Here is a 22,660-nt window from a genome sequence, read left to right as displayed (position 1 = left end):
CCTCACAATCCAGCGTGCACATTGCTCTTCTGCAGACACACCAGGGAGCAGCATCTGGATGAAGACGCACAGGTCCAGTCACCTGTCTACATCTCCCCTTGTCCTGGGGCAACAGCCCCCAGCCTGTGGAAGCTTCTGGTTCTCTTGTCTCCTTGACTTCCCTCCCTAGCCGTCAGGGCCCAGTTTCTGCGGGAAGGTGGTGGCCACGGGCACTGTCCTCCCACCTGGCAGCTTTGTGGATAGTTTCTGAACCAAGGACCAGAGGTTTCCAGCTCCCCCTGTCCTTTCGGACAGAGCAGAAACACAAAGACTCAGCTGAGAGGTTTTTTATTTCTTTCGACCCTCCCCTCAGGTGAGGGCTTACTTAGGCAGCTGTAGATTCCCTGAGAAAAGGACAGGGTCCAGACCTTCTGTTCAGAGACCCACCTCAATTTATCCTTTCCCTTCTCTTTCCCAAAGATGCTTCAGGGCCTCTGGTCCCCACACCCTCGTCTCCTTTCCATCTGGGGGGAAATCCTGCCCACCCACCCCCCAGGTTAGGGAATCTCTCCAGAGAGTAGATGTCATGGCCTAAGTGAGGTCAGACTCTGAACAGGAAGCCAGGGGAGAAAAAGGGCTCCAGGCCTAGTTTCCAGCATCCTAGCACAACCCCGGCCCCGGCTGGGTGTTTGCTAAGTGGTGAGAAACTCAGGTCCGACAACCTGAAAACACAGTGTTCATCTGGCCTGCAGAGTTCCCAGAGACCCTGATGCCCATCTCTGCTGAGGCTCCTGGCCTCAGTTTCCCCTCAGCAGCACAGGCCTTCCTGTGCTATGTTCCAGGTCTCTATAGCCCTGCCTTCTGGTTTCTTCCCTCCACTGTGGTGCTGCTGGGGGAGGGCAGGCCTGGATTAAAGCTTTTAGCCCGTCTAAAGGTATTTTCTTCCCCAAGGGTGGTAGGCTGGAAGGCTGCAGGGGGCTGCCAGCCCCCCCCCCCCCCCCCCGCTTCCTACAGCCCCTCAGGCAAGAGCTTGCTCAGCAGCTGTGAGGGCGCCGAATTGACGGCAAAGTCTAGGGAGGGTGGGCAGGTCACCGCCACCTGCGCTGGCAGGGTTTGGGGCTGTGTCCTCAGGGGAGGTGCTCAGAGGAACAGGAGAAGCAGCTGGGTATGGGCGAGGCCCAGGGGGAGCCACACTCCCTCCGCCCTTGCACTGCCCTGGGATCCCTGTTCCTTGATGTTTGAGCACCCAGGGTTGGGGTGTGCTGAGATCCTGGGGCACAAGGGAGAGCAGTGAGGTCTGGCGCAAGAGCTGTGGGAAGGGGCCAGGGTTATGGAAGGGTCTGGCTTCAGAGGGTTTGGTCCATGCTGCCCAGATGCTGCTCAAGCACTCCCCCCTGCTGCTGCCAGCCCTCTCCTGTGCGGGCAGGTCTCAAGCCTCACAGGGCTCCCTCTCCTCTCTGTGCTGTCAGGAGTTGAGGCATTGTACCAGGGGGACAGGGACAGGGATGTCAAGGGCACGGAGAATCCTGCAAGGGCCCAGGTGATCATCATTTCACTGCTACAGGGCAGAGCCCTGCTGAGGCCTGGAGCGGCTGCCCCACCTCCTTGGGATCAGCTGGAGAAGGCAGGAGAGGGGACAGGGAGGAGGGAGGGTCTCTGTGGCTGCCAATCAGCCCTCAGCCCCCTCCTCCCCTTCAGTGGACCACCCTGTGGCAGCCAGCTTGCAACTTCCCATTCCCTGGGAACACCCAGTCAGTTCTGGGGCCTGGCCAGGGAGGAGGGGGCAGCTGGGCCCGGTTCAGGCCAGGGCATCGAGGTCCACAGTAACCAGTGGCTCCCGCCAGTAGCAGAAGTTGCTGTATTCAGGGCTGGCCAGGTCTGCGCTGGGGCCACGGGCCACAGGTGGGAAGAGGAGCTCAACCACCTCGCCCAGCCGCTCGTAGCTGTGGGCAGGACAGGGTCAGCACCGAGAGCCTGAGCGGCCACCAGGCCCCAGCCCCCACCACATCAGGCAGAGGAGACCGCATCCCGCCCAGGAGACCTGGGTGGAACTGAGGCCCAGGGAGAGGCTGGGGCCTGGGGACTTGGGAGGGGTGGGGGACCCGTGACAGGGTTTGGCCTCACGTGGATTTGTGGTTCTTCATGAGCTCCTGGATGAGCTCTCCCCGGGGGTTGACTGTGAAGATTCGAGATTCAGGGAGGCCCACCTGCTGGTAGGCAGTGACATCCTATGGGAGACAAGGAGGGGCTAATGGGCTGGGAGACAGGGAGGAGGTGGCCCGGCCCGTGGGGAGGGGACACACTCACGTTGGGCCTGTTCCCAAAGGCAGCATAGAAGGGCTGTTCGTTGGGCAGGAACAGTTGCCGGATGTCACTCAGGCAGGCAATTTTGAACACCTCTGGTTTCTTCTCAATCACCTCCCTGGGGCAGCCGGGGCCATGGGCAGGAGAAGGAACCGAGGAGGCGCAGCCATCAGAGGACGGCAGGGTCAGGTGACACGGGGTGGGACTTAACTGACACCCAAGCAAGGGCGGATGCTGGCCTGGCCTGAGCCGGCAGCGAGCCTGTCACTCCCTGCAAGGACCCCTGGGCTTGTATCTCGTAGGGGTGGTTACCTGTGGAGGGCGGAGAAGAGGCTGCTGGGAGACAGCAGGATGGGGCCCTTGGGGAGGCTGCAGCCCCGCTCGCTCACCCACTGTAGGTAGTTCTTGGTGAGGTCAGCCATGCCAATGGCCCGTGCCGAGCAGTACAGGAACTTGTACCCGTTTCTGGAGGTGGGGGATAGGAGTGGCCCAGAGCCATCAGAGACCAGCCATTCCTTGGCTTCAGCCAGCTCAGCCCAAGCCCGGGGCTCTGGCCTTCAAACCCAGAGGCCTTTGCAGGGAGGGGACTTAGGGAGAACATCAGGGAGAGGTGCCCGCCATAGCTGCCCCAGGGAGGAGGGGCACGGACAGTGTCCTGAGGCCCAGGCGGACCAGCACGGACAAAGGTTTGAGCAAGTCTGTAGGCCTCTCCTGCAGCATGAAGACCAGTGGTTAGACTCAGAGGCCAGATGACAGGGGACAAGTGTTTCATGGGAGAACAGAGGACCATCCAGGGACATGCCCGGGGTTTCTTCCCTCATGGGTCCCCAAGCCTGGCTTCCAGGGGCAAGGGCTGTGGTGGCCTCAAACATCCTGTCATTCCCTCCCTGGGGCCCTGCCCCAGCCCAGGCACTCACAGGTGGATTTTGTGGTAGAGACTGGTGATGCCCTGGTGTGTCCAGTCTTTCCCCAGCTGGGGCAGAATATGGCCCAGAGCGTCCGACCTACAGCCACAGAAGAGGGGTCACTCTGAGGCAGCCCCATGTAGCCCTCACGCCCCACCACCCCCAGGCCCCAGGACAGTGCACCGGGGGGGAGGAGGAGGGCCTTTCTTGACACCCCCCCCTTCCCCCAGCACAGAGGAGGCCAGTCCCAGGCCCTCCCTCTCTCCCCTGGCCAACCAGGCCTCACTTGGTAATGGTCCCGTCGATGTCCGAGATGACCACCTTGTCGTCCCACTTCCACAGATAGATGGTGGCCCTGCAGCGGCAGGTGCCCTGGTACTGGGTGGTCACACTGAAGACCACGTCATTGGCACCTTCTTGCAGGTTCAGGCGCCGCTGGGGCCGGGCAAAGGTGGGGGAAGCTGTGATCTCCATGGGCCTCTCATTCCCCTCTGCCTCCCAACTCAGAGAACCTGCCTGAGTTCATCAGAGACAGCCACACGCAGGCACATCCGTACAGGTAGAGGGCGACCTCGGGGAGTGAGGGAGTGCAGGGTGCTGGTCGGGGCCCACACGGGCCCCGACACAGGAGCCCTAACCTCCCTTTCTGCCCGGTTGGAGTGAAGCTCACAGGCAAAGCCTGGCCACCCGGATTTCTCAGGTCAGCCCTAAGGCTGGCACTGCTCCTGGCAGGGAGACACCCCACTCCATAGAGATCCTCACAGCCTGGGGCTAGGGTACTCGTGCCATCCAACCAAAGAGACACCTAGCCCTGTCCTTGGTCCACAGAGAAGAATCAGGGCAGCTCTCCACCACAGCCAGTGACCAAGGCTATTGGGCCCTGGCTGACCCCAAAGTGGGTGTCACACTGGGGTACCATTCAGATGGTAGCTGCCCGTCCTGGGCACCGCCCTGACAGAGCCCCACTTGGGGGCCAGTGACTAAGCTCAAAGACAGGGCTTGGGGGCAGGGACGGCCAATATCTGAGGGGCTGTCATCAGCTTTTGATTCCTTCAGAGTGGCCTCCAAGAGCCGATCCAGAGCCGGCAACCCACTGCAGGTAGAATACTTTAAGACAACATAGGGAAGACTTTTCCCATAAGAGCATCCAACAAAGAAATGGGCTGGTGCATAAAGAAGCAAGCCCCTGACCCTGGAGGTTTTCAAGCAGAGGCTGTTAGGCTGCCGAGGGGATGGATTCTGGGCTCTGGTAAACTCAAGGCTCCACGGAGCCAAATTATCTCAGCCCCAGCCCCCCACCCTGAACACTCACTATCTGATTAGAGGAGAGGCGGAGGGACTTCTTGTAGGCGGGAGTCAAGGGTGGCAGAGAGGAGGCATCCAGGATCACAGGGCTCTCTGGGGCATCATCTTCACTACTCAGGACATCAGTCTTCTCCCTGCAGGCAGCCCGGCTCTCAGGCCACTCTGCCCAGCCAAGGCCCTACATTCCCCGTAGATGTTCACCCCTCAGCCCAGGCCACAAGGAACCTGGGGCTTGTCCTTGTTCCTCCAGAGGATCAGAAACCCCACCATGGTGCCACCCATTTGGAGAGCGGTGCAGACATAAGGATGCAGCCCAGCAGTATGCACCCAGAAAGGGGCCAGCAGAGCTGGAGCAGGGAGACCCAGGGCTCCTGACTCTCAGCGCCTAGCCAAGGTAGCCTTGGAGATGTTTATCTGTAAAACCTAGGGGTGCATCTTAGGGCTTATTACCAATCCCACCTGCTTTGGCTTCAGCTGACCTGCCCTTGGTCATCCCCCACCCAAGCCTGAGTGTTCTGGTCACTTGAGAGATGAAAAAGGCAAGGTCAGCCTGCCCCTGGCAAAGAGGGGAGGCCCTGCCCCTCCTTAAGACAGTAGTCCCTTGTCTGGGTCAGGAGTCTGGGCACCCGGTCCAGCTCTGCCAGTTCCCAGCTCTCGGACTTTTGGTGTCGCTCTAGGCCTCAGTTTTCCCATCTGTGAAATGGGGACATTTCTCAAGAAAAAGAAAGGGTGTAGAAGTGATTGGGTAGTGACAAAGAACCATAGCTGGGGGAGAGGTGCTGGCGTCACCCCTGCCCCCACAGGGATCTCCCCGAGGCTTGGCTCCAGCTGCAGAGCTCTAGCCATGAGGTCCAGCTCACCCCTGCTGCTCCCGGGCTGTGGTTTTCTCAGTCTGGGCACTGCTCTGTGGGAAGAACATACATTCAGTGAGCCCCGCCTCCTGCCTGTGCTGACCACGCCCTTTGACCGTGACCACTCACCTCCCCAGCAGGGAAGTCCCGGCGTCGCCAGGAAAACCACCACCGTCCACCCTTCCTGGGCATCTTCTCCTTTTCCAGTTTGTCCACGGTGCTCTGTGGGCAGATGAAGGCCATGGCATTTTTCCCTGCACCACAAAAACCTACCTTTCATCGCCCCCATGAACCCAGAGTCTGGGGTTGACCCTAGAGCAAGGTGCTATTAACGTCTGGAGGCTGAGGAAGCATACTCACCTCCATGCTGGGACTCCAAGCAATGACTCATGGAGCTAAGCACAGGAGATCAAGGGCTATTCCTGCCAATCCCCACCCTACCCCAGCCTTGACCCCCTAGCTCTCGCCCAGCCTTGGCCTGGCCTCCAGATCCTACTAAAGTAGCTGAAGGCAGTGTTTTGGGACTTTCTCAGGATCTAGTACTCTCTGCGTGATGCCACCAAGTGACAGCAGGAAGAACAGTCTATAGCCAGTACTCCCTTCAACATCCAAGACCAACACAGGCAACCCCAAAGGTCAATGACTCTATCCCATGCATGGCTTCCCTCTCTGTGTGTTACCACTGCTGTCTGGTGGGGGCAACATGACCTTGGGAAGATGCTGATTAGATTCGTGCTAGGTATTCCCAGGGGGAGCCCCGGAGAGCCTAGGCCAAGGCCCACCCAGGAGACATACGAGCGTCCTACAGACAGAATGGTGGACCCAAGTCAAGAGGACATGACCTGGAAGTGGGTCAGCCAGGGTACCCCCTTGAGCTGGAAACAGGCTGGGGGAATCTCCCAGGGGCCTCAGGTGGTGGATCTGTCTGGGGAAAGTGAGGAGAGCCAAGCAGGAGAGTAACCCTCCTCCTTCCCACAGGCTCTGGTCCTAGCTCAGACCCAGAGCCAGCCAGAGGATAGAGCCGAGTGTCACCAAAGGGAGGCGTCAGCTGTCAAAGTCTGGATGGTGATGTTCTTGGGCAAGTCTAATCAATCCAGGAACAATGGGCCAGATCGGGGCAGGGGAGCCAGTGGCGGTGGGTGGGGCCGGGGGGGCAGGTGCAGGTCGGTGAGGGTAGAAGTTGTGGGAAGGACTGAAAAGACTGGGTTCCTTCCCACCTCTGAGCGTCAGCACATGCTGGTCCCTGCCCCTCATCTGCTTACGGATTATTCGTTCTTCAGATCTCTGCCCAGGGGGCACGTGCTCAGCAGACCCCTGTTTTAGCCTCTCAAAGCACCCAGCCTCTCCTTCCCAATACTCACAGTTGAATTTTATATTCATCCGGCTGAGTCTTATGGTAACTGTCTTTCTAGGAGGGCATGACTGTCGGGACAGGACAGCCTGTGCCTGGCACACAGTAGGTACTCAACAAATGCAGGCCAGTAAAGCAAGCAATGCTACAGCTCAGCCCGGAGCGCTGCTCGGGGTAAGATAAGGAGTGGGGCCTCTGTCTCCCAAGCCTCGTCTCTCAGATCTAAAAGCCTCCTGTGGAAGGTTATTATCCTCCCCCAGTGTGCCCTGAACTCCCTCGAAGTCAAGTCCAACCCTCATGGGATTCAGCCGGGCCAGGAAGCCAGGGCGGGATGGGGCTTTGTCGGCGCAGCACGGAGCGAGGCTCCAGGGGCCCTCAGTTGCTCCTCTCACGGTGGGTCTCGCAGCTGGTCAGCCCCAGGCCCATCTCTGCCCACTCTCCGCTTCTTGGCCAAGGGCCCCACGGCTGGGCCCACCTTCCTCTGCAGGCCCGGCGGTGCTCTAACCATTACCTTGGGCAAGTTTCTCTGGAAGGCTTGCAGGGAGAGGATCATGGGGGCAGCCACAGCCCAGTTGTAATGCCTGGAGAGACAGAACGGGGAGTCGGGACTGCAGTAGCCATGGGGCGGTGGAGGGCAGGGCCACTCTGGGGCTGCCAGCGGCTCAGGCTTCGTACTCACTTCTCATTGATCTTCACCACCAGGTTTGGGTGCTCAAGGAGGCCAGGGTTTTGGACTAGGTCCTGGTAGGAGACGATGTGCTGGTTGAACTTCTCTGGGCACAGAGGCAGAGAGTAAGGAGTGAGGCTGACACGTCCGATGTGACCTGCTGCCCCAGCCCCTCCCGGATCCCCCCCCCCCCCCGCCCACACACACACTCTGCCACTCAGGCCTCCTGCAGGTTGGGTCTGGGACCCAGCAGGGCTCCTCCCTACCTGTGGTATTTGCACCTGCTGTGCCCACCATCCCCAAAAGTTCTACTTTTGGCACTTGCCATCCTGGATTCACAGGGTAAGTCACAGCTTAGCATTAAGTATTTGCTTCGCAGGGCCTTGAGAATGCCCTGCCCTCGCTGGCTGCATGGGGCTCCACAGAGCAGAGAACAGCAAGGGCACCCAGTCTAGCCTCACACCTCTGCTGCCCGCCCCCCAACTCTGGGGGCCTCCCTGCCCTCCCCAGGTCCCTGGGCTCAGTGCCAATCCTTGGAAGGGCTCAGGCCTTGGTCAGACATACCCAGGGAGATGTCCCGGCTCTCAGCGAGTCCGCCACAGAGGGACAGCTCTATCATATCCACCATGTCCAGAGTGGGTTCTGGTTCCTGTTCAGGGTTGGGGTCTCCCAGGGGCTTCTGGCTATTGGGTTCACTCCACCTTCTGGGCCCCAGTCCACAGTCACTGGAGGCAGAGGGGCCAACAGTGATGTGACTACAAAGAGGCTGGGGAGAGGAGGGCCTACGCTCTCAGGCCCTTGGTAGCCAACCCCTGGCCCCAAGAACCCCCATCCCAAGACACCCTGGCACCCAGCACCCAGGCACCTCTGGGGGAAGTAAAGGGCTGCATTCTCAGAATCCAGAGAGGGCAAGTCGTCCAGATAGATGTCACTGGGGCCCAGATGCTGGCTTCTCTTCAGGGAGCCTGAGGGCAGAGGGGACACCTCTAGTCCTAACATGTGCTTAGTAGCATGAGCAGGAGGTGTCCCCTTGTCTTTGAACACCCTAAAGCAGCGCTATCTGGTAGAACTTTTGGGGATGGTAGAAATGTCCCCTGCCTGCCTGCCCACCCAATACCGCTAGCCAGACGTCACTATCCGTGCACTGAAAATGTGGCATGATGGAGACACAGAATTGTATATGTTATTTAATTTCAAATAATTTTAACTACATTTTACATAGCCATATATAGCCAGCAACTACTGATTTGGACAGTGAGTCCTAGTAGCTTCCCACACTCTTAGGATAAACCCCAGCTCCTGCACCAGGAATGATCCAGCATCTGCTCATCTTGCTGGCTTCCTCCCCACAACCCTGCCTTGCTCAAGACACACCAGCTGCCTCCCTTCCTAGACATGCAACCTCTCTCCCACTTCATGGCCTTGACACATGCTCTTCCCTCTGCCCAGAATTCTCTTCCCTTGATCCTCACTTGGCTGGGTCTTTATCGTTCGCGTCTCAGCTCACACATCCCCCACTCGGAGAGGCCTTCCCCGACCACATGATTTAAATAGCCTCCGTGCCCACCGATGATTCTCTCCTGTGTCACGCACGACACGCTCTTCTCTGCTTATGCATGCTTCATCTAGCTCCCTCACTGCAAGCCCATGAGGGCTGGAGCCAAGCACAGTGCCAGGCACACAGTAGGTGCTCAAAACACGCTTGAAGTACCAGAGTCCACCCAGGAGGTTTATGTGAGGCCAGGGAAAACCCTGGGAGAGGGCCAACCATCACTCACCTTTCCTCCCAGAGCCCCCCTCTGGTTGCCTGGTGGCCACTGGGACCTCCAGGGTGGCCCAGCTCCAGGATTTCGAGGGAAGAGGCAGGCCTGCATCCCTGTGGCTCTGAGGTGTGGTCTCCTTTCTCTCAGGAGTGGGGAGAGGGGAGCCCACCAAAGCGGGAGGCTCCGCGTCAGTAGGAGGAAGGTCGGTACCAGCCCCTGCTTGCAGGATTAGGGGTCCCAAAGGGTCCGCACCAGCCACAGAAGCGGAGGGGGTGCTGGGCTCTCCCCGAAGAGGACAGGCTGACCCAGCCCTGCCATCAGCGACCTTCGAGGACTCAGGCCACTCTGCTTTGGCCACCTTCGGTCAAACAAATGGGGTGGGGGAGGGGATGTGAACCAGCGCAGGGCCTGCCTCCCACACCCCACAAGGCCTTGGGGGTCCAAGTCTCAGTCACTGCACTTCTGACCCGCAGGGGACCACCGAGCCCCTGAAAGGCAGGGATGGGAGGCTGACGTGGAGGCACTCACCTTCGGCAGCCTCCCCCAGGCCCACTGTATGTGGGATTCAGCTCGTGGGGGGCTGGGCTCGGGGGTCCGCAGCTCCAGCTCTGAGTCACTCTTAGGGGACGTGAGTCCCCCCGGCGGGAGGCTGCAGGAAGCAAGAACTTAGAGGTCCTCAAGCCAGCCTGTCGCCCACCACTGCCCACCCCAGCCTGCGGAAAAAAGTATTTATCATACATATTCATGCCTCTGTTGGATCCAGAATGTATAAATATACGGAAGACTCCCACAAACCGACAATAATGAGGCAAGCTAGTTAAAAAAAAAAAAAAAAATGGGCAAAGACCTGAAATAAACACTTGGCACGGGAGATGTAGAACTGGCTGGTAAACATATTAAATGTGTTCTATGTCATTATTCATCAGGAAGATATAAATACAAAATACTCTGAGACCTTGGCCTTGGGTCCCTGCCTGCAGGCCACCTAGACTCTCACCTGGCCTGGGGGCCCCACTCGCCATCAGAGTAGGGGTAGATGTCTCTGGCTTGCGGTAAGGACTCCCCTTCTGACCGGATGCTGCTGAGGGGGCTGCAGGGAAATAAATGGTCACCGACAGGACCGGGCACCCCAGGTAGCGCATGGGGGCCTGGGTGTCAGGGGCTCAGGGAGGTGAAGCCCGGAGAAGTCACGGCCCTTGTCCAGGGTCACAGAGCATCAGCAGAGGAAACGGAGCTTGAACCCTGGGTGGTATCCCCACACCCGTAGCCCCCACCTGGTCCACACACACCCTGGGGGCTCTGGTCTTGGCTTTTCCAGCAGGGACAGCTCACTCTCAGTGCCCATCTCCAGCTCCTCCGAACTAGAATTGGCTGCCACCGTGCCCTCCTTCCGCCTGGGCTTCCTCCTGCGAAGCCTCTTCTTCCGCCCAGTGGAGGGCACCCCGTCAGAGATGGCCTCGGGCTCACTGGCTGTGCTCACCTGGGAGTCTGAGGGGAGCCCAGACAGGTCCCCACAAGGGATGGGCGATGTGCACAGACACGGAGGTACGTGTTCCTGTGAGACAGACCAGGGGCTAGAGCCTGGGGGGCCACCCTCGCCACCCAGTCGTTCTGAGCCCTGCCTGAGTCCCAGGGCCTGGGTGTGAGCTCATTCGGGCTCAGGAAAACAGGCACAGAGGCTGGTCCGAGGCAGCAGCAGCAAGGCCTCACAACTGGGCCTGGGTGCCACACGAACCACCCTGTCCAGGTAGAACCCTGAACCTTGGCTACTCATCTCCTCCTCTGCCCACACCTGCTTTCCCTTTAAGACTCAGCCAGACATCACCTCCTCCAGGAAGCTTGCCCTGACTAACCCCAGCCCCAGTTCCAACCCCCTCCACTGCCATGACCATATAGTCCCATCATCTGTTGTTTATATGTCTGGCTCCCAGGCTGGTCTGGGAGCCCTCTTTGCAGGCAGGGGTGACCCGTCACCCGAGTCCACTGCAGTGTCAGGCATACAGTACGGGCTTATTTAAAGTTTGTGAAGCTCAGACTGTTGGAACACCTCCTGCTGGCTTGTGCTGGGCTCTGCCTCCCTTCTGAAACACCCCTCTCCTCGTCCCTCCCCCCCATCCTTCCATGCTCTAACTGCACCGAGCCAGCACCAGATCCAGAACAATCCATCTCACGCTTGCCAGCCCCCTCCCAGCCATGCGACAGCACCCTCCTCCTTTTCAGGCCGCCCAGGGAAGGCCTCCTTTTCACCCTCCAGGGGCCCAGCTCCAGTGTCCTCTTCTGAGAAACCTTCCCCAGCTTTCCCCAGGAAGGAAATCAGCTCTTGCTGCCCCCATCCCAATTCTGCTCAGGCTCCAACAGCATGCTGGGAGTGCCAGCCCTAGCTGATCTCCCCGCCCCCATCAGACTTGCTGCTAGGGTGGTTCCCAGGGGCAGGTCAGTGACAGGGCGCAAGGTCCGGCCCAGAGGCGCCAGGTGCCGCAAGGCACTTACATCATCGCTTTCCAGCTCCTGGATGAAGAAGGCCTCCCCGCTGTCCCCCAGCTTCATGTGCAAGTCCACAGGCTCCCCGTTGATCTCGATGTCGACCTGTAAAGGGGCATCGTGGTGCACAGTCCCCACCATTGTCCCTCACCCCCACACTCTGTTCTACTGGCCCCCCTGCCCCTCTGGAGCACTGCGCTTGCTGGAACTCCTACCCCCCAGCCCCTGGTGTGCCCGGCTGCTCCCCACCCCAAGGGTCTCTGCTCAGACTGCCCTTTGCAGAGAGGCTGCGATGAGTTCGCCACCCCCCCGCCCCCCATTTTCCTATTCTCTGGACTTTCTTGCACATACCACTGTCTCAGGATTCTTGTCTGCCTTGATTTCTCTTCTTTCTGCCACACCCCATCAGAACAAGACATGACCCATCTTGTCGCCGCTGTGTCCCCAACCCCCAGAGTGCTTACTGACTACATGAACAACGGTATGAAGGACCCCTTTCTAGGCGCTGATGGAGAGTTTTATCTGGACTCTCCCCTTTAACCTCCCAGCAACACTGTGCCGTAGCTCCTATCCCTACCCCTACCTTATAGACGAGGAAACCGAGACCCCAGGGGTGTTAAGTAACATACTGGGAGGTGGCCAAGTGCGGCTGTGAGCCACGAAGTCTGCCCCAGCTCTTTACCGCCTCGCTATACAGTCCCCCACAAGCTGACAGTTTCCTGTTAGGATTCTGGCACATTCCCAGGGGCCCCATAGGAAGAGGATTTGGACTCACCAAACCTCTTTTCATACTCCAGACCTCGGCACTAAAAAAAAGCTGTCACGTTCGCCTGGGCCCAGAGAAGACAGCACAATTTTCTGAAGGGAGACAAGCTGACCTTTTGAGTGCCACCCACATACCTGGCCCTGGGACGGTGTTATCAGCTCCTATCTCATTCTCCCAAATCACCCCTCCGGCACCAGGTAGATGAGAGTGTGCATCCATCTGCCCAGGTAGAGAGACTTACCAAGAACGTACAGGTGAGGTCTTAGTAAGCTGGAGCCAGGTCGGACAGCCCAGGTACCAGGGACAGCCCCACTGTGCGGCTCCCACGGGAAAATGGGAACCCTCTGGGACCCAAAGCCCCAAACCAACCCCAAACTGTCAAAGTAAATGCAAAAGAACAGACGCTTGTCCAGAGCACAGATCACCACCTGAGGGAGGTCTAGGCCGTCTCCTGGGACTGCAGGGGCTGCCCTGGCCTTAAGAGCCCACCCTGCCGTGGCCCCTGGCTGGCCAGTGCTCACCACCTTCTCCCGAGACCGCAGGACGCCGAGCTTGCCGAAGCGCACGTGGAAGGGCGAGCATCGGAAGGAGCCGTCCACCTGCTTCACCACCAGCACGTCAATGCCACCACTCAGCGTGGCCGGGTTCAGGCCTCGGTATATGTCCTTCATCGTCCCCAACACCGTCCCTGCCAGTTGCCCCACGTAGTTCATAGCTGGTGCTGGCAAAGGGAGGAGGTGCTGGAACAAAGGCAGGGTCCACCTCCCTCAGTGGGGAGGCTCTGCAGCCCGGGCTCCAGGACCCCCAGGACCCCAAGCATGGGAGCGGCAGACCAGGAGTGGGGGGCAAAGGTCTCCCCAGACTTACGGTGTGTTGCCCTCGGAGCACCTGCGCAGACCGGCGGGATGGGCGGTGTGCCTGCAGGTGTAGGTCCTAGCCCCGGCTCGCCCACCGACCTGCTGTGGGGCTCCTGGACACCGGCCTTCCTTCTCCAAGTGCTGATCTCTGCATCTGTCAAATGAGAGCACCGGGTGAGGTGATCTGGGGTGCCCTGCATCTCTAAATGCTGTGAGTAATGATAATGACCATGGTGTTCGGTGGCAGGGCTCATTCCATCTTTGCAACAACCTGTGAGGCTGGCCGAGCGGGTGTCATTATTGCTGTTTACAGACAAGCTTGCTGAGGCTCAGTGATTTGCCCAGGACCACGACTAGTAAGGAGAGGAGCCAGGTCCCAGACCCAGGCCTGTGTGGCTGCAGACCCCTCAGTGTGAACCACTGGGTGGGCCCGACTGTGGGGACAGGGGCAGGTCAGCACCCCTCCCTGATGCAATGGGCGGCAGCCTCATGATATATTAGGCCCAGGGTCTGGCTGGGTAATGGGTGACAGCCCTAAAAGCTGATCTCTTCCCAGTAAGTAGGGAGGAGAGAGTCTCAGTTCTTCCATCTGAGAAATGGGTTCATCTGTCTTGCTGCTTCCTGGTCTTAGGAGTTGGAAGGGGCCTTGCTGCGCCATCGTGGCTGATCTGTGGAGAACCAGGGGTAGGGTACCTCAGGTACCTAAGGCTCTGCCCAGCTCTGTTTCTGGGGTCAGATACTTGAGGGAAAGCATCTCCTATAGCTGGGGGTAAAATGACCTCCCAGTTTATGGCCCCAAATATCAAACTCCTTCCCAGTTTCCCTGGAACAGGTGGGAATCCTATCCAAGATCCATCACCTGACCCCAGTGTCTCCAGGCCATAGTTCTCAGGCCTGACCCCCACTTCTGAGACCCTGGCTCAGCTGGCCAGGCCTGGAGACCCACATTCAGGCCTCAGGCTGTCCCCTGCCCCATCAAAGCTGCCCCTCCTTCCCCCAGCCAGACCGGTCTCTCCAGCTTTCCCACACCAGGCAGAGCTAGGTAAGCCAGAAGCAGAAGGCTGTGGCAGCCGTGGGGAAGAGCCAGGGCCGTAACGAGAGCTGCTTCCATGCTGGCACGGTGCCCGCCCCACCAACAGCAGCTCGTGGTCCCTTCCCTGCTGGCCGGGCCAATGGCCTGCTGCCCCTCTGGCTGCCAGGAGCCAGGCCATTCCATCTCCGCATGGCACTCCCACCTCGCAGACCCCGCATCAGAACACCTGGAGGACCAACTGCCATGCAAGACCACTCCTCAAAGAAGTTAAGTGACATCCATAGGCCATAGATGGGGCAGGGTGGGGAGAGTGATGACTCGTATCCCGGTTTCCTGACCCCATGTCATGGTTCCTGCCACCCCACAGTCCCCAAACCACCCGACAGTTGTCTGCAGGGAGGGCAGCCGCCCCAGCCCACCTCTGCACAACCCTTGCCACTCAAAATGTGGCCCAGCAGTGTCAGCATCGCCTGGGAGCTCGTTAGAAACCTAGAACTTCAGAAACATAAGGTACAACTGGAATTGCCAAAATGAAAACGGGATAAAATGAAGCTTTCTGGACCCTGATAATGGCATTCAAATACAATATACAGTTTATCTGCAAAGCACCCACTATGCGCTAGGTGAAAATTTCCACTTTGGTTCCTTCCTACGCCAAATTCTGTGAATAAAGGTCAGACACGTGATGGGCAGTTCTCTAGATCACTGTGCTCAGGAAAAGCAGAGAAGACTCCAGAAGCTTCCAGGAATAAAGGAGCAAGCATGGGAGGGGCAGACCGGGAGTGGGGGCAAAGGTCTGCCCAGGTGGAGGCTCAGACCTGAGTTATCTGCCCCGCTGAGGATGAAAGAGCTGGGCTGGGTAGTGACAGGCTCGGCTTGACCTAGTACAGATTTTCTCAACTTCAGCATCATTGCCGTTTGGGGCTAGATAATCCTTTGCTTCGGGGGTATTGTAGGATGTTTAGCGGCATTCCTGGCGTCTACCCACTGATACCAGTATTACACCCCCTCCAGTGTGACAACCAAATTGTCTCCAAACATTGTCAGATGTCCCCCGGGGAACAAAACGGCTCTTCGTAGAGAGCCAATGAGGTAGTAGAGCTGAATGGCAGAGACGGCACCATCTCTGGGGGGCATGGGGTCCTACTCTGCTCCAGCCTTGGGGCATCCTCAGGCAAGTAATGTGCTAGCCTCAGTTTCGCCTTTATGAAATAAGGCCCCCATTTTTCAAACCCTCCTCAGCCTAGAATTCATTCCTCCCCCTGGGACCCCCCACACTACGAGTGGATGCCCCCCACATCTGCCCGCTCAGCATTTGGGGGGACTCCAATGAGCTAAGCCCTGGGATCCCCTCTTCTGTCTGCACCCATCTCTGAAGGCATCTGCTCTCCCCCAGGACCCAGCTCTGCCTTCTTGGTCTTCTGCAAGACCTCTGCTTGGCTCCCTTATACCACCCTTCACCCCAAACTAACATGTCTAAACTCAAACACTTCATCTCTCCCCCAGGGACCCAGATCAGCTGAATTCCTCTCAGGATTCATGGGCATCCCTCCCTCCTGAGCCCTCTGAATCCTATCCCCCCATTTCGTTCTCCTCCTGCTGTCCTAGGTCAAGGCGTTGCTACCGGATGCCCAGATCCTGGGTGGCAACAGGACACTGTAAGATACTAGACTATCTGGGTTCTTTTTTTTTTTTTTTTAAAGGTTTTATTTATTTATTTGACAGAGAGCCACAGCGAGAGAGGGAGCACAAGCAGGGGGAGCGGGAGGGGGAGAAGCAGGCTTCCCGCCGAGCAGGGAGCCCGATGCGGGACTCGATCCCAGGACCACTGAGCCACTCAGGTGCCCCTAGACTATCTGGGTTCTAATTCCCTCCCTGACACCTTGGGCAAGTCACTTCATCTCTCTAAGCTTCAGTTTCAGCCTCTGAAATGGGGATAGGGGATGTGTGAGTAATTAATGGGATAACTCACGGAAAGCACTAGTACACAGTAAATGCCCATAGGTGTCACCTATCAACAGCAGCATCTTTTGGGGCATCATGACAGCCTCAGTCACCCTAGGCTGGCCCTGAGGGCACTACAGGTCAGACTGCAGTGGGGCATCATGACAGCCTCAGTCACCCTAGGCTGGCCCTGAGGGCACTACAGGTCAGACTGCAGTGCACTGTCTCTGTCCACCGTTGAGAGGTTAGACTTCTTTCCATATCATTCCAGGCCCTGTTACACCATGGTGGCCCGCTTTTTGCAAAGTGAGCAGGTAGACTCCAGGCAGGCCTCACAGGGTGCCCAAGCCTCAGGGCCCACTTTGGAACACCCACAGGCCTCCCAGGCCAGCACACAGCTCTACCCCAGGGTCTGAGGTTCCGCCTTTCTGGGCTCCCAGATCTGGGGAAGGGTGAAGGTACAGCAGGACCAGAAGCAGCAGGAGGATAAGCATTCCTATAGCCCTGGAAGGGAGAAAGCTCCACCCCTGGCTCCCCAGCACCCGTCACAGCTACTGGGTCTCACCCCATCTCCGCAGGGCGAGCAAGGGTCAGACCCTGTTTTGCAACACAGGACGCTCAGTACCAGAGAGGGTGGGTGACCTCCCAAAGGCCTGGGGTGAAGCTGGGCCAGCCACCCCCGAGAGGTTTTGGCATCTTATCTCCTGATCCCATATTCTGGATGTCTGGGGTCCCGCAGCGGCTGGGCCAGGGAGGGGGACGAAGTGAGACCAGCCGCTCCACTCATGAGCTACCTTCTGATGTCCAGAAATGGACCCAGGCCCGCGGACAGGAAGAAACGTGGGTCAGATGGCAGGACAGATAGGCAGGGCAGGGCTGGGGAAGGGGTACCTCTTCTCAGGCCGGGGTTAGGCCCTACCTGGGGAGCTGCCCACTGGACCTCCGGGATCCGGAGCCGCCGCCTGAGTGCACGGGGTCAACGGTAAGTGTCCTCCGCCCCACACTCAGTTGGAGCTTCCGTCTCCTCTAGGACCGGGTGAGATCCCGGCTCCGCCCCTTGAGCCTGGCGGGTGTCTGCAAGCCCCAATCCGCCCAGGCTCCACCCCCAAAAAAGACCCCGCCTCCGCCCAGTCCCCACGCCCAAGGGCGCCCTTTCACCTATAGAGGCTGGGCGGGGCCGGAGTTGAGGCCCCGCCCTGCGCAGGCTCCACCCCGGCCCCGCCCGGCGCCCTAGAGCGACTAGATGGGACGTCCGGGTGTCCTGCCACCTACACCACAGCCAGGAGCAGCGGAGAAGTGGGGATTTTCGAATTGGGCCGATTTAGGCCCTGCTGGCTTTGCTTCCAGTTCGCTATGTGACCTTGGGTAGGTTTTCCCCAACCTGAGCCTGTTTCCTGCTTTGGCAAAGGGGATAGCCACCTTGTAGGATTTTCAGGATTACATGGAATGACTTTGTGGGGCACCTGGCGCTCACACGTCCCCTCCTGAGGGGCAGCTTTCCCTGACCGTTCCCCTCGCCCCCCATTACACCCCGTAGACAGGACAGGAGCCTCGCGTTATACGCTCATATAGCCCACAGTTGTAATTTCATATTTGCTTGAACGACCATTTGATTATTGTCTGTCTCCTCACTTGAAGCTGAACTTTGTGAAAGCAGGTCGCGTTCATCCTTACACCCCCAGCTCCCAGTTCAGTGCCTGACATACAGCAGGAGCTCGATAAATGCCCGCTCCTTCATTCCATCCCTCTGACGCTCCGGTGGAGCGGCAGCGGGCTCAATACTGCCACCGGCCAGCAGAGGGCAGGCGGCGACCAGTCTTTTGGCCCAGCTGACCGTCCTCTCGGCCGGCAGGCGCCGCGGGAGGGGACAGGTGAGCCAAGGTGCATCCACGTCTGAAGAATCGGTGGGCCCGCGAGCCCCGGGCGAGGAGTCGGGCTAGCGCAAGGTTTTTCCCTTCGGATCTGTGGCTCGCGGCCTGTCCTGGATCAGAGACCTCTCTCACAACCTGTGTGGATGTACGGCTCCTGCAAAGAAGATGAGCTGAGAAGAATCAGGAGGTGAGGGGGTTTGCTGTGAAGGAGGAGGGCACCGAGGAAAAGCTTGGGGGTGGTGGTGGGACACAACTGTAAAGACCCAGGCTTAGAGGGTCCTGGGTGGTGGGGAATGGGAGGTGGCCGCCGTCTTTCTATGACCCTAGATGCCAGGACCTGGGTGGAGTGACCCGCCTCAGTGGTCCTCACTATAGCAAAAGTCATTTAGTGTCAATCCTAAACCCAGGCCAAGTCTGGCTGGTGTCTCGGAAGAGCCCTGCTGGGAGCAGAGCTATCTCAAGGTGGCCCGGAGGGCAGCAAGGCTGCGAACATATCTGTGGAAGCATTATATATATACCCATGATATTTAACCGTGGAAACATAGGAATCCCTCAAGGGAGGCTGGGAGGAAAACAGAGGTCCAAGATTATGGCTACACAAGCTGCAGTCACTGTACCTCTTTGAAACTCAATTTCCTCATCTGCAAAACAGAGGTAACACCTACCTTGCAAGATCATATTGTGAGGATGAAGCAGGGTGAACTACATCAGTGGTTCTCAGCCTTGGCTGTGTGTTGAAATCACCATGCCCCGGGGAAAATACTGATACCTGGGGTACTAGGATCACCTGGAAAATCTGCAGGTGTTTGCAATGTGCACCCAAGGCTGAGAACTACTGAGCTAAATAAGCTGAACACAGCACAGGGCACACACTAGGAATTCAGTAATGTTTATCACATTTTTTTTTTTAAAAATGGAGCACATATTGTTTTCATTGTTCCTCATTAGAGGAAAAAAAGTTGATATAAAGGTTGTTGCAGAAATTGGATTTCCGACAGGCTTGTTTCCGGAATTATGAATCATCTGGGATTTGGTGATTATGGGGCTGGGGGAGAGAGAGGCAGCCTCTGGTACCATGATTTATCCCAAGGCCCAACTGAGCTGAAGGAGGTAGGGACCCCCCTGTTCTAGCTTGCAGTTTATATAACCATTCCCATGGCGTCCTGTGAGCATGCAAGCAGTCTGAGCACTTGTGTTGATCATTTCTGGGGTTAAGGATAGAGGATATTTTCTCCTCTCTGGGTACACTCACCAGGTGCACCTATACCATCGACAACTGTTTGTTTCTTGAGTAACCCACAAGTGCAGGTGGCACCTCCTTCTTTATGGGACTTGGTAACCTTAGGTGCTTCATTAAATTACAGACCCAGTGATTATTTACTGTGTGCTTCACTATTTCTTTGCTGGGCGAACCTGGCATGAAGTGGGAGGACCTGCTCACCCAGGCCTGCAGCTGTGACCACTTGTACTGGCAGCAAGACTGGGCCCAGGAGCAGCTCCTCAGTCACTCCTGGTGGCCTCATTGAAAGGGGGGAAGTGAGCCAGAGGAACCTGGGGCTGGTTCCCTCCAGTATGGAGCCTTGGGGTTGGGGCAGGCAGTTGATATCTGGCGTGGATTATCAGATTTAGCAAATGAAAATAAAGGACACCCAGTTAAATTTGAAGTTCAGATAAATAACAAAAGGTTTTTTAGTGTAAGTATGTCCCATGCAATTTGGGACATAATTATACTAAAAAAAAAATCATTATCTGAACTTCAAATTTAACTGGATATCCTTCATTTTTATTTGCTAAATCTGGCAGCTCTATGCCTGGCCAAACAGGCGAGAAAAACCCAGCACGGGGAATTTGCTGCTGTGCCTCCTGCTCAATTTTGCCACATTTAGCTTCCTCCTGTCACTGCCCTGCTCCAGAACCGTGCATGGCTCCCATCTGCCTCCATAGCACAACCTGGACTCCCTGGCTACTGTGCTGGGCCTTGCTCTTCTGCCAGCCCAGCTGACCTGCTTGGGCCCTGACCTACCTCTACTGCTCATGTTTTCTCTGTTGGCATCTGTTCCTCCCGCTCCCAGTAGCATTTGCACTTATTGAGCACCTACTCGGTGTAGGCACCATGCTTAGTTCTTCATCTGCATAATCTCATTTGATTCTCACAAAACCTCACATGGCAGGGACAGAAGTTATCCTATTTTCTTGACGAAGAAACCGATGCCCCAACACAGTGATTCTTAAAATGGGGTTCCTGTGTCAGCATCAGCAGCACCTGGGAACTTTTTAGAAATGCAAACTCTCAGGCCCTATTCCACACCTATGAATCAGAAACTCTGAGGGTGGGGCCCAACCATCTGTATTTTAATAAGACACCCTCCTCCCACCCGCCAGTGTTTCTGATGCACTCTAGTTTGAGACCTGCTGCCCTAAGAAGTGAAGTGACTGTAGGGGTTTGTCACCAGGCAGAGGTCTAGAGGATGGCAGAGGACTGCCAGGCAGGGTGTTTATTATCTCACCATACCTGGGCCAGGCACTAGAGATGCTGCAGAGACCCCACAGTCTTGGGGTGGGTGGGGAGAAGGCAAAGGATAGACAGGTAGTCTAGCAATTGCGATGTAAGATGACTAGGCTTAGGGGGGCCAAGCCGGGGAGCCCATAGCAGGATGGGAGGGGGTCAAGGAGGGCTTTCCCAAGTAGATACCCAAGCTTGAAAAATAAGTTGTAATTAGTTAGATGAAGAAGGGTGGAAATGATGTTCCACGCATAGGGACTAGTTTGTACAAAGGCCCTACAGAGCTACCTGGGGGTGGTTCAGTCTTGAAGAAGATGAAGGTGAGGAGAGTCGGGGGCGGAAGAGGTATCAGATTGTGGGGGGAGGGTCCTCTGCCCGCAGAACAAAGGAAACAGCTTTAATGCCCTCTGGCTTCCAGGTGGAGCGGGCGCTAGGGCAGATGAGGGTTGACGGCAGAGATGCAGGGGGTGCTAGGCCTTCCCCCACCCCTAGATTCAGGCTGCTTCTGCCCTCCAAGGCGTCTGCAGAGACTCAACCCCCAATCTCAGGAGACGGCAGGTACTCAGTTCCAAGACCCGCATCGCGGAGCTCAAGGTCCGCTCCTTCCGGGACTGAGAGGCGGGACTGGGGAAGCAGGGCCCGTCACCGCCCTGCCCCCTGCCGGCCCCACCCACCATCCGACCCCGCCCCTGCTTCCGGTCCCACCCTCTGCCTCCGGCTCCGCCCTCCACCACTGGTTGGAGGAAGCCAGGCACTGGGCCACGGCCTTGGGTGACTTTTGCCTCCCATGTTCCTTTTTTCCTGCTGATGTGGCAAAGGCCGTCGGGCTACTGGGGTCTCTTCTCCCAGCTTTTCAAGGACAGGCCCTGGATGTGGCCAGGGATTCCTGGGCTGGAGCGCAGGACACTTCGTAGCTCTCTCCTCTTCCAGCCAACGAAGCCTTTGTTGCCAGCCGAGGACTGACCGGCCTGGCCAGGTTGCCCGGCCAGGTTGCCTGGCAGTGTGGACTGAGGCTGGGCAGTTCCCAATTCCAACTGTCCTTCCCGGAAAAACGTCAATTTGGCTGGACCTTAGAATCCGTTGGTAATTTCTAGCCTAGGGAAGAATACTGAAAGATCAGCAACCACTGCACGAAGTGGAGCGTTCTGTCATCTTAAGATCTCTGCAGGACTTCCCAGCTGCCCCATGGGCTTGACCTTCAGCAGGGCACCTCCTATTCTTCCTCTTTTTATTTGGGTATACCTTCTGCCCCCACCCACTATCTGGCATTCCGGATCATATTTCACTATGCTTTGCAATTCAAAAAAGGTCTAGCATAGTGCCCTCTACTTAAATAGATACTCAAAAATATTGTTTAGGGAAGATGAATTTCTACTGGGCTCTGAATTAGATAGATAGATAGATAGATAGATAGATAGATAGATAGATAGATAGATAGATATGGATGGAGTATATATGGTAGGGCAAGGGCAGTCTAAGTGGGTGGAAGTGGTGAGTAAAGGCATAGATGCTAGAGAGAGAAAGTGAATGCAAGGAGATGACCCATCTGGCCTTGAATGTCAGGCAAAACCATGGGCACTGAGGAGCCATGGATGGTTGTTATGCATGAGAGCGATAACACTGCTAGTCATTGTACTAGATCCTTTGTGAATGTTACTGTACTGTCCTGCTTGTGTTCTCGCTACCTAGACAGTTCTCCCCCTGCCCTCTATCTATGTAGTTAATGCCAACTCATTTTTTATTTCTCATTTTTATTTTTAAAAGATTTTATTTGTGTGTGTGTGAGAGAGAGAGAGCACAAGCAGGGGGAGCAGGATGCAGAGGGAGAAGCAGGCTCTCCGCTGAGCGGAGATCCTGATGGCGGAACTCAATCCCAGGACCCTGGGATCATGGTCTGAGCCGCAGGCAGACACTTAACCGACTGATCCACCCAGGTGTCCCACCAACTCATTTTTTAGTTCCCAACTCCACTGTTACTTCCTCAGGGAAACCTTCAGTGGCAAACAGACTCCAAGGTGACCCCCTGTATCTCCATATCCCCACCTCCTGGTATTCATGCCTTTGTGTAATCCCTTCCTCT

At 57.1% G+C, this 22,660-nt stretch overlaps 2 protein-coding genes across 4 annotated transcripts in view; one reads left to right on the top strand and one right to left on the bottom strand.

Moving 5' to 3' along the window:
* Positions 1–311: 311 nt before the first annotated feature.
* On the bottom strand, positions 312–17,254 carry LPIN3 (lipin 3). Of its 3 annotated transcripts, none has more exons than XM_035729037.1 (21): positions 17,126–17,254; positions 13,240–13,383; positions 12,894–13,112; positions 11,616–11,711; positions 10,415–10,680; positions 10,123–10,215; positions 9,654–9,774; positions 9,141–9,483; positions 8,228–8,327; positions 7,927–8,087; positions 7,375–7,468; positions 7,207–7,276; positions 5,474–5,566; positions 5,354–5,397; positions 4,501–4,627; positions 3,475–3,623; positions 3,201–3,287; positions 2,596–2,748; positions 2,287–2,401; positions 2,104–2,207; positions 312–1,922 (listed from the first exon to the last, which is right to left on the bottom strand). In XM_035729037.1, exons 3-21 carry the CDS (start codon positions 13,083–13,085, stop codon positions 1,778–1,780), a joined length of 2,553 nt encoding a protein of 850 aa, XP_035584930.1. In that variant the 5' UTR covers positions 13,086–13,112; positions 13,240–13,383; positions 17,126–17,254; the 3' UTR covers positions 312–1,777. The 3 variants fall into 3 exon arrangements, with proteins under 3 accessions (XP_035584930.1, XP_035584929.1, XP_035584931.1); XM_035729036.1 differs by having other exon boundaries at positions 12,894–13,093; XM_035729038.1 differs by lacking the exons at positions 7,927–8,087; positions 8,228–8,327 and having other exon boundaries at positions 12,894–13,093.
* Positions 17,255–17,546: 292 nt separating this feature from the next.
* ZHX3 (zinc fingers and homeoboxes 3) overlaps positions 17,547–22,660 on the top strand; it is a 130,550-nt gene continuing 125,436 nt past the window's right edge. The window contains exon 1 of the mRNA XM_027623690.2: positions 17,547–18,264. The gene's annotated coding sequence lies outside the window, so the exon portion shown is untranslated. The remainder of the gene's footprint in view (positions 18,265–22,660) is intronic.

Source organism: Zalophus californianus, chromosome 8, assembly GCF_009762305.2.
Source record: "Zalophus californianus isolate mZalCal1 chromosome 8, mZalCal1.pri.v2, whole genome shotgun sequence".
Taxonomy (NCBI): Eukaryota; Metazoa; Chordata; class Mammalia; order Carnivora; family Otariidae; genus Zalophus; species Zalophus californianus.
Note: the sequence above shows the minus strand (reverse complement) of the source record. Positions and strands in the feature narration are given on the sequence as shown.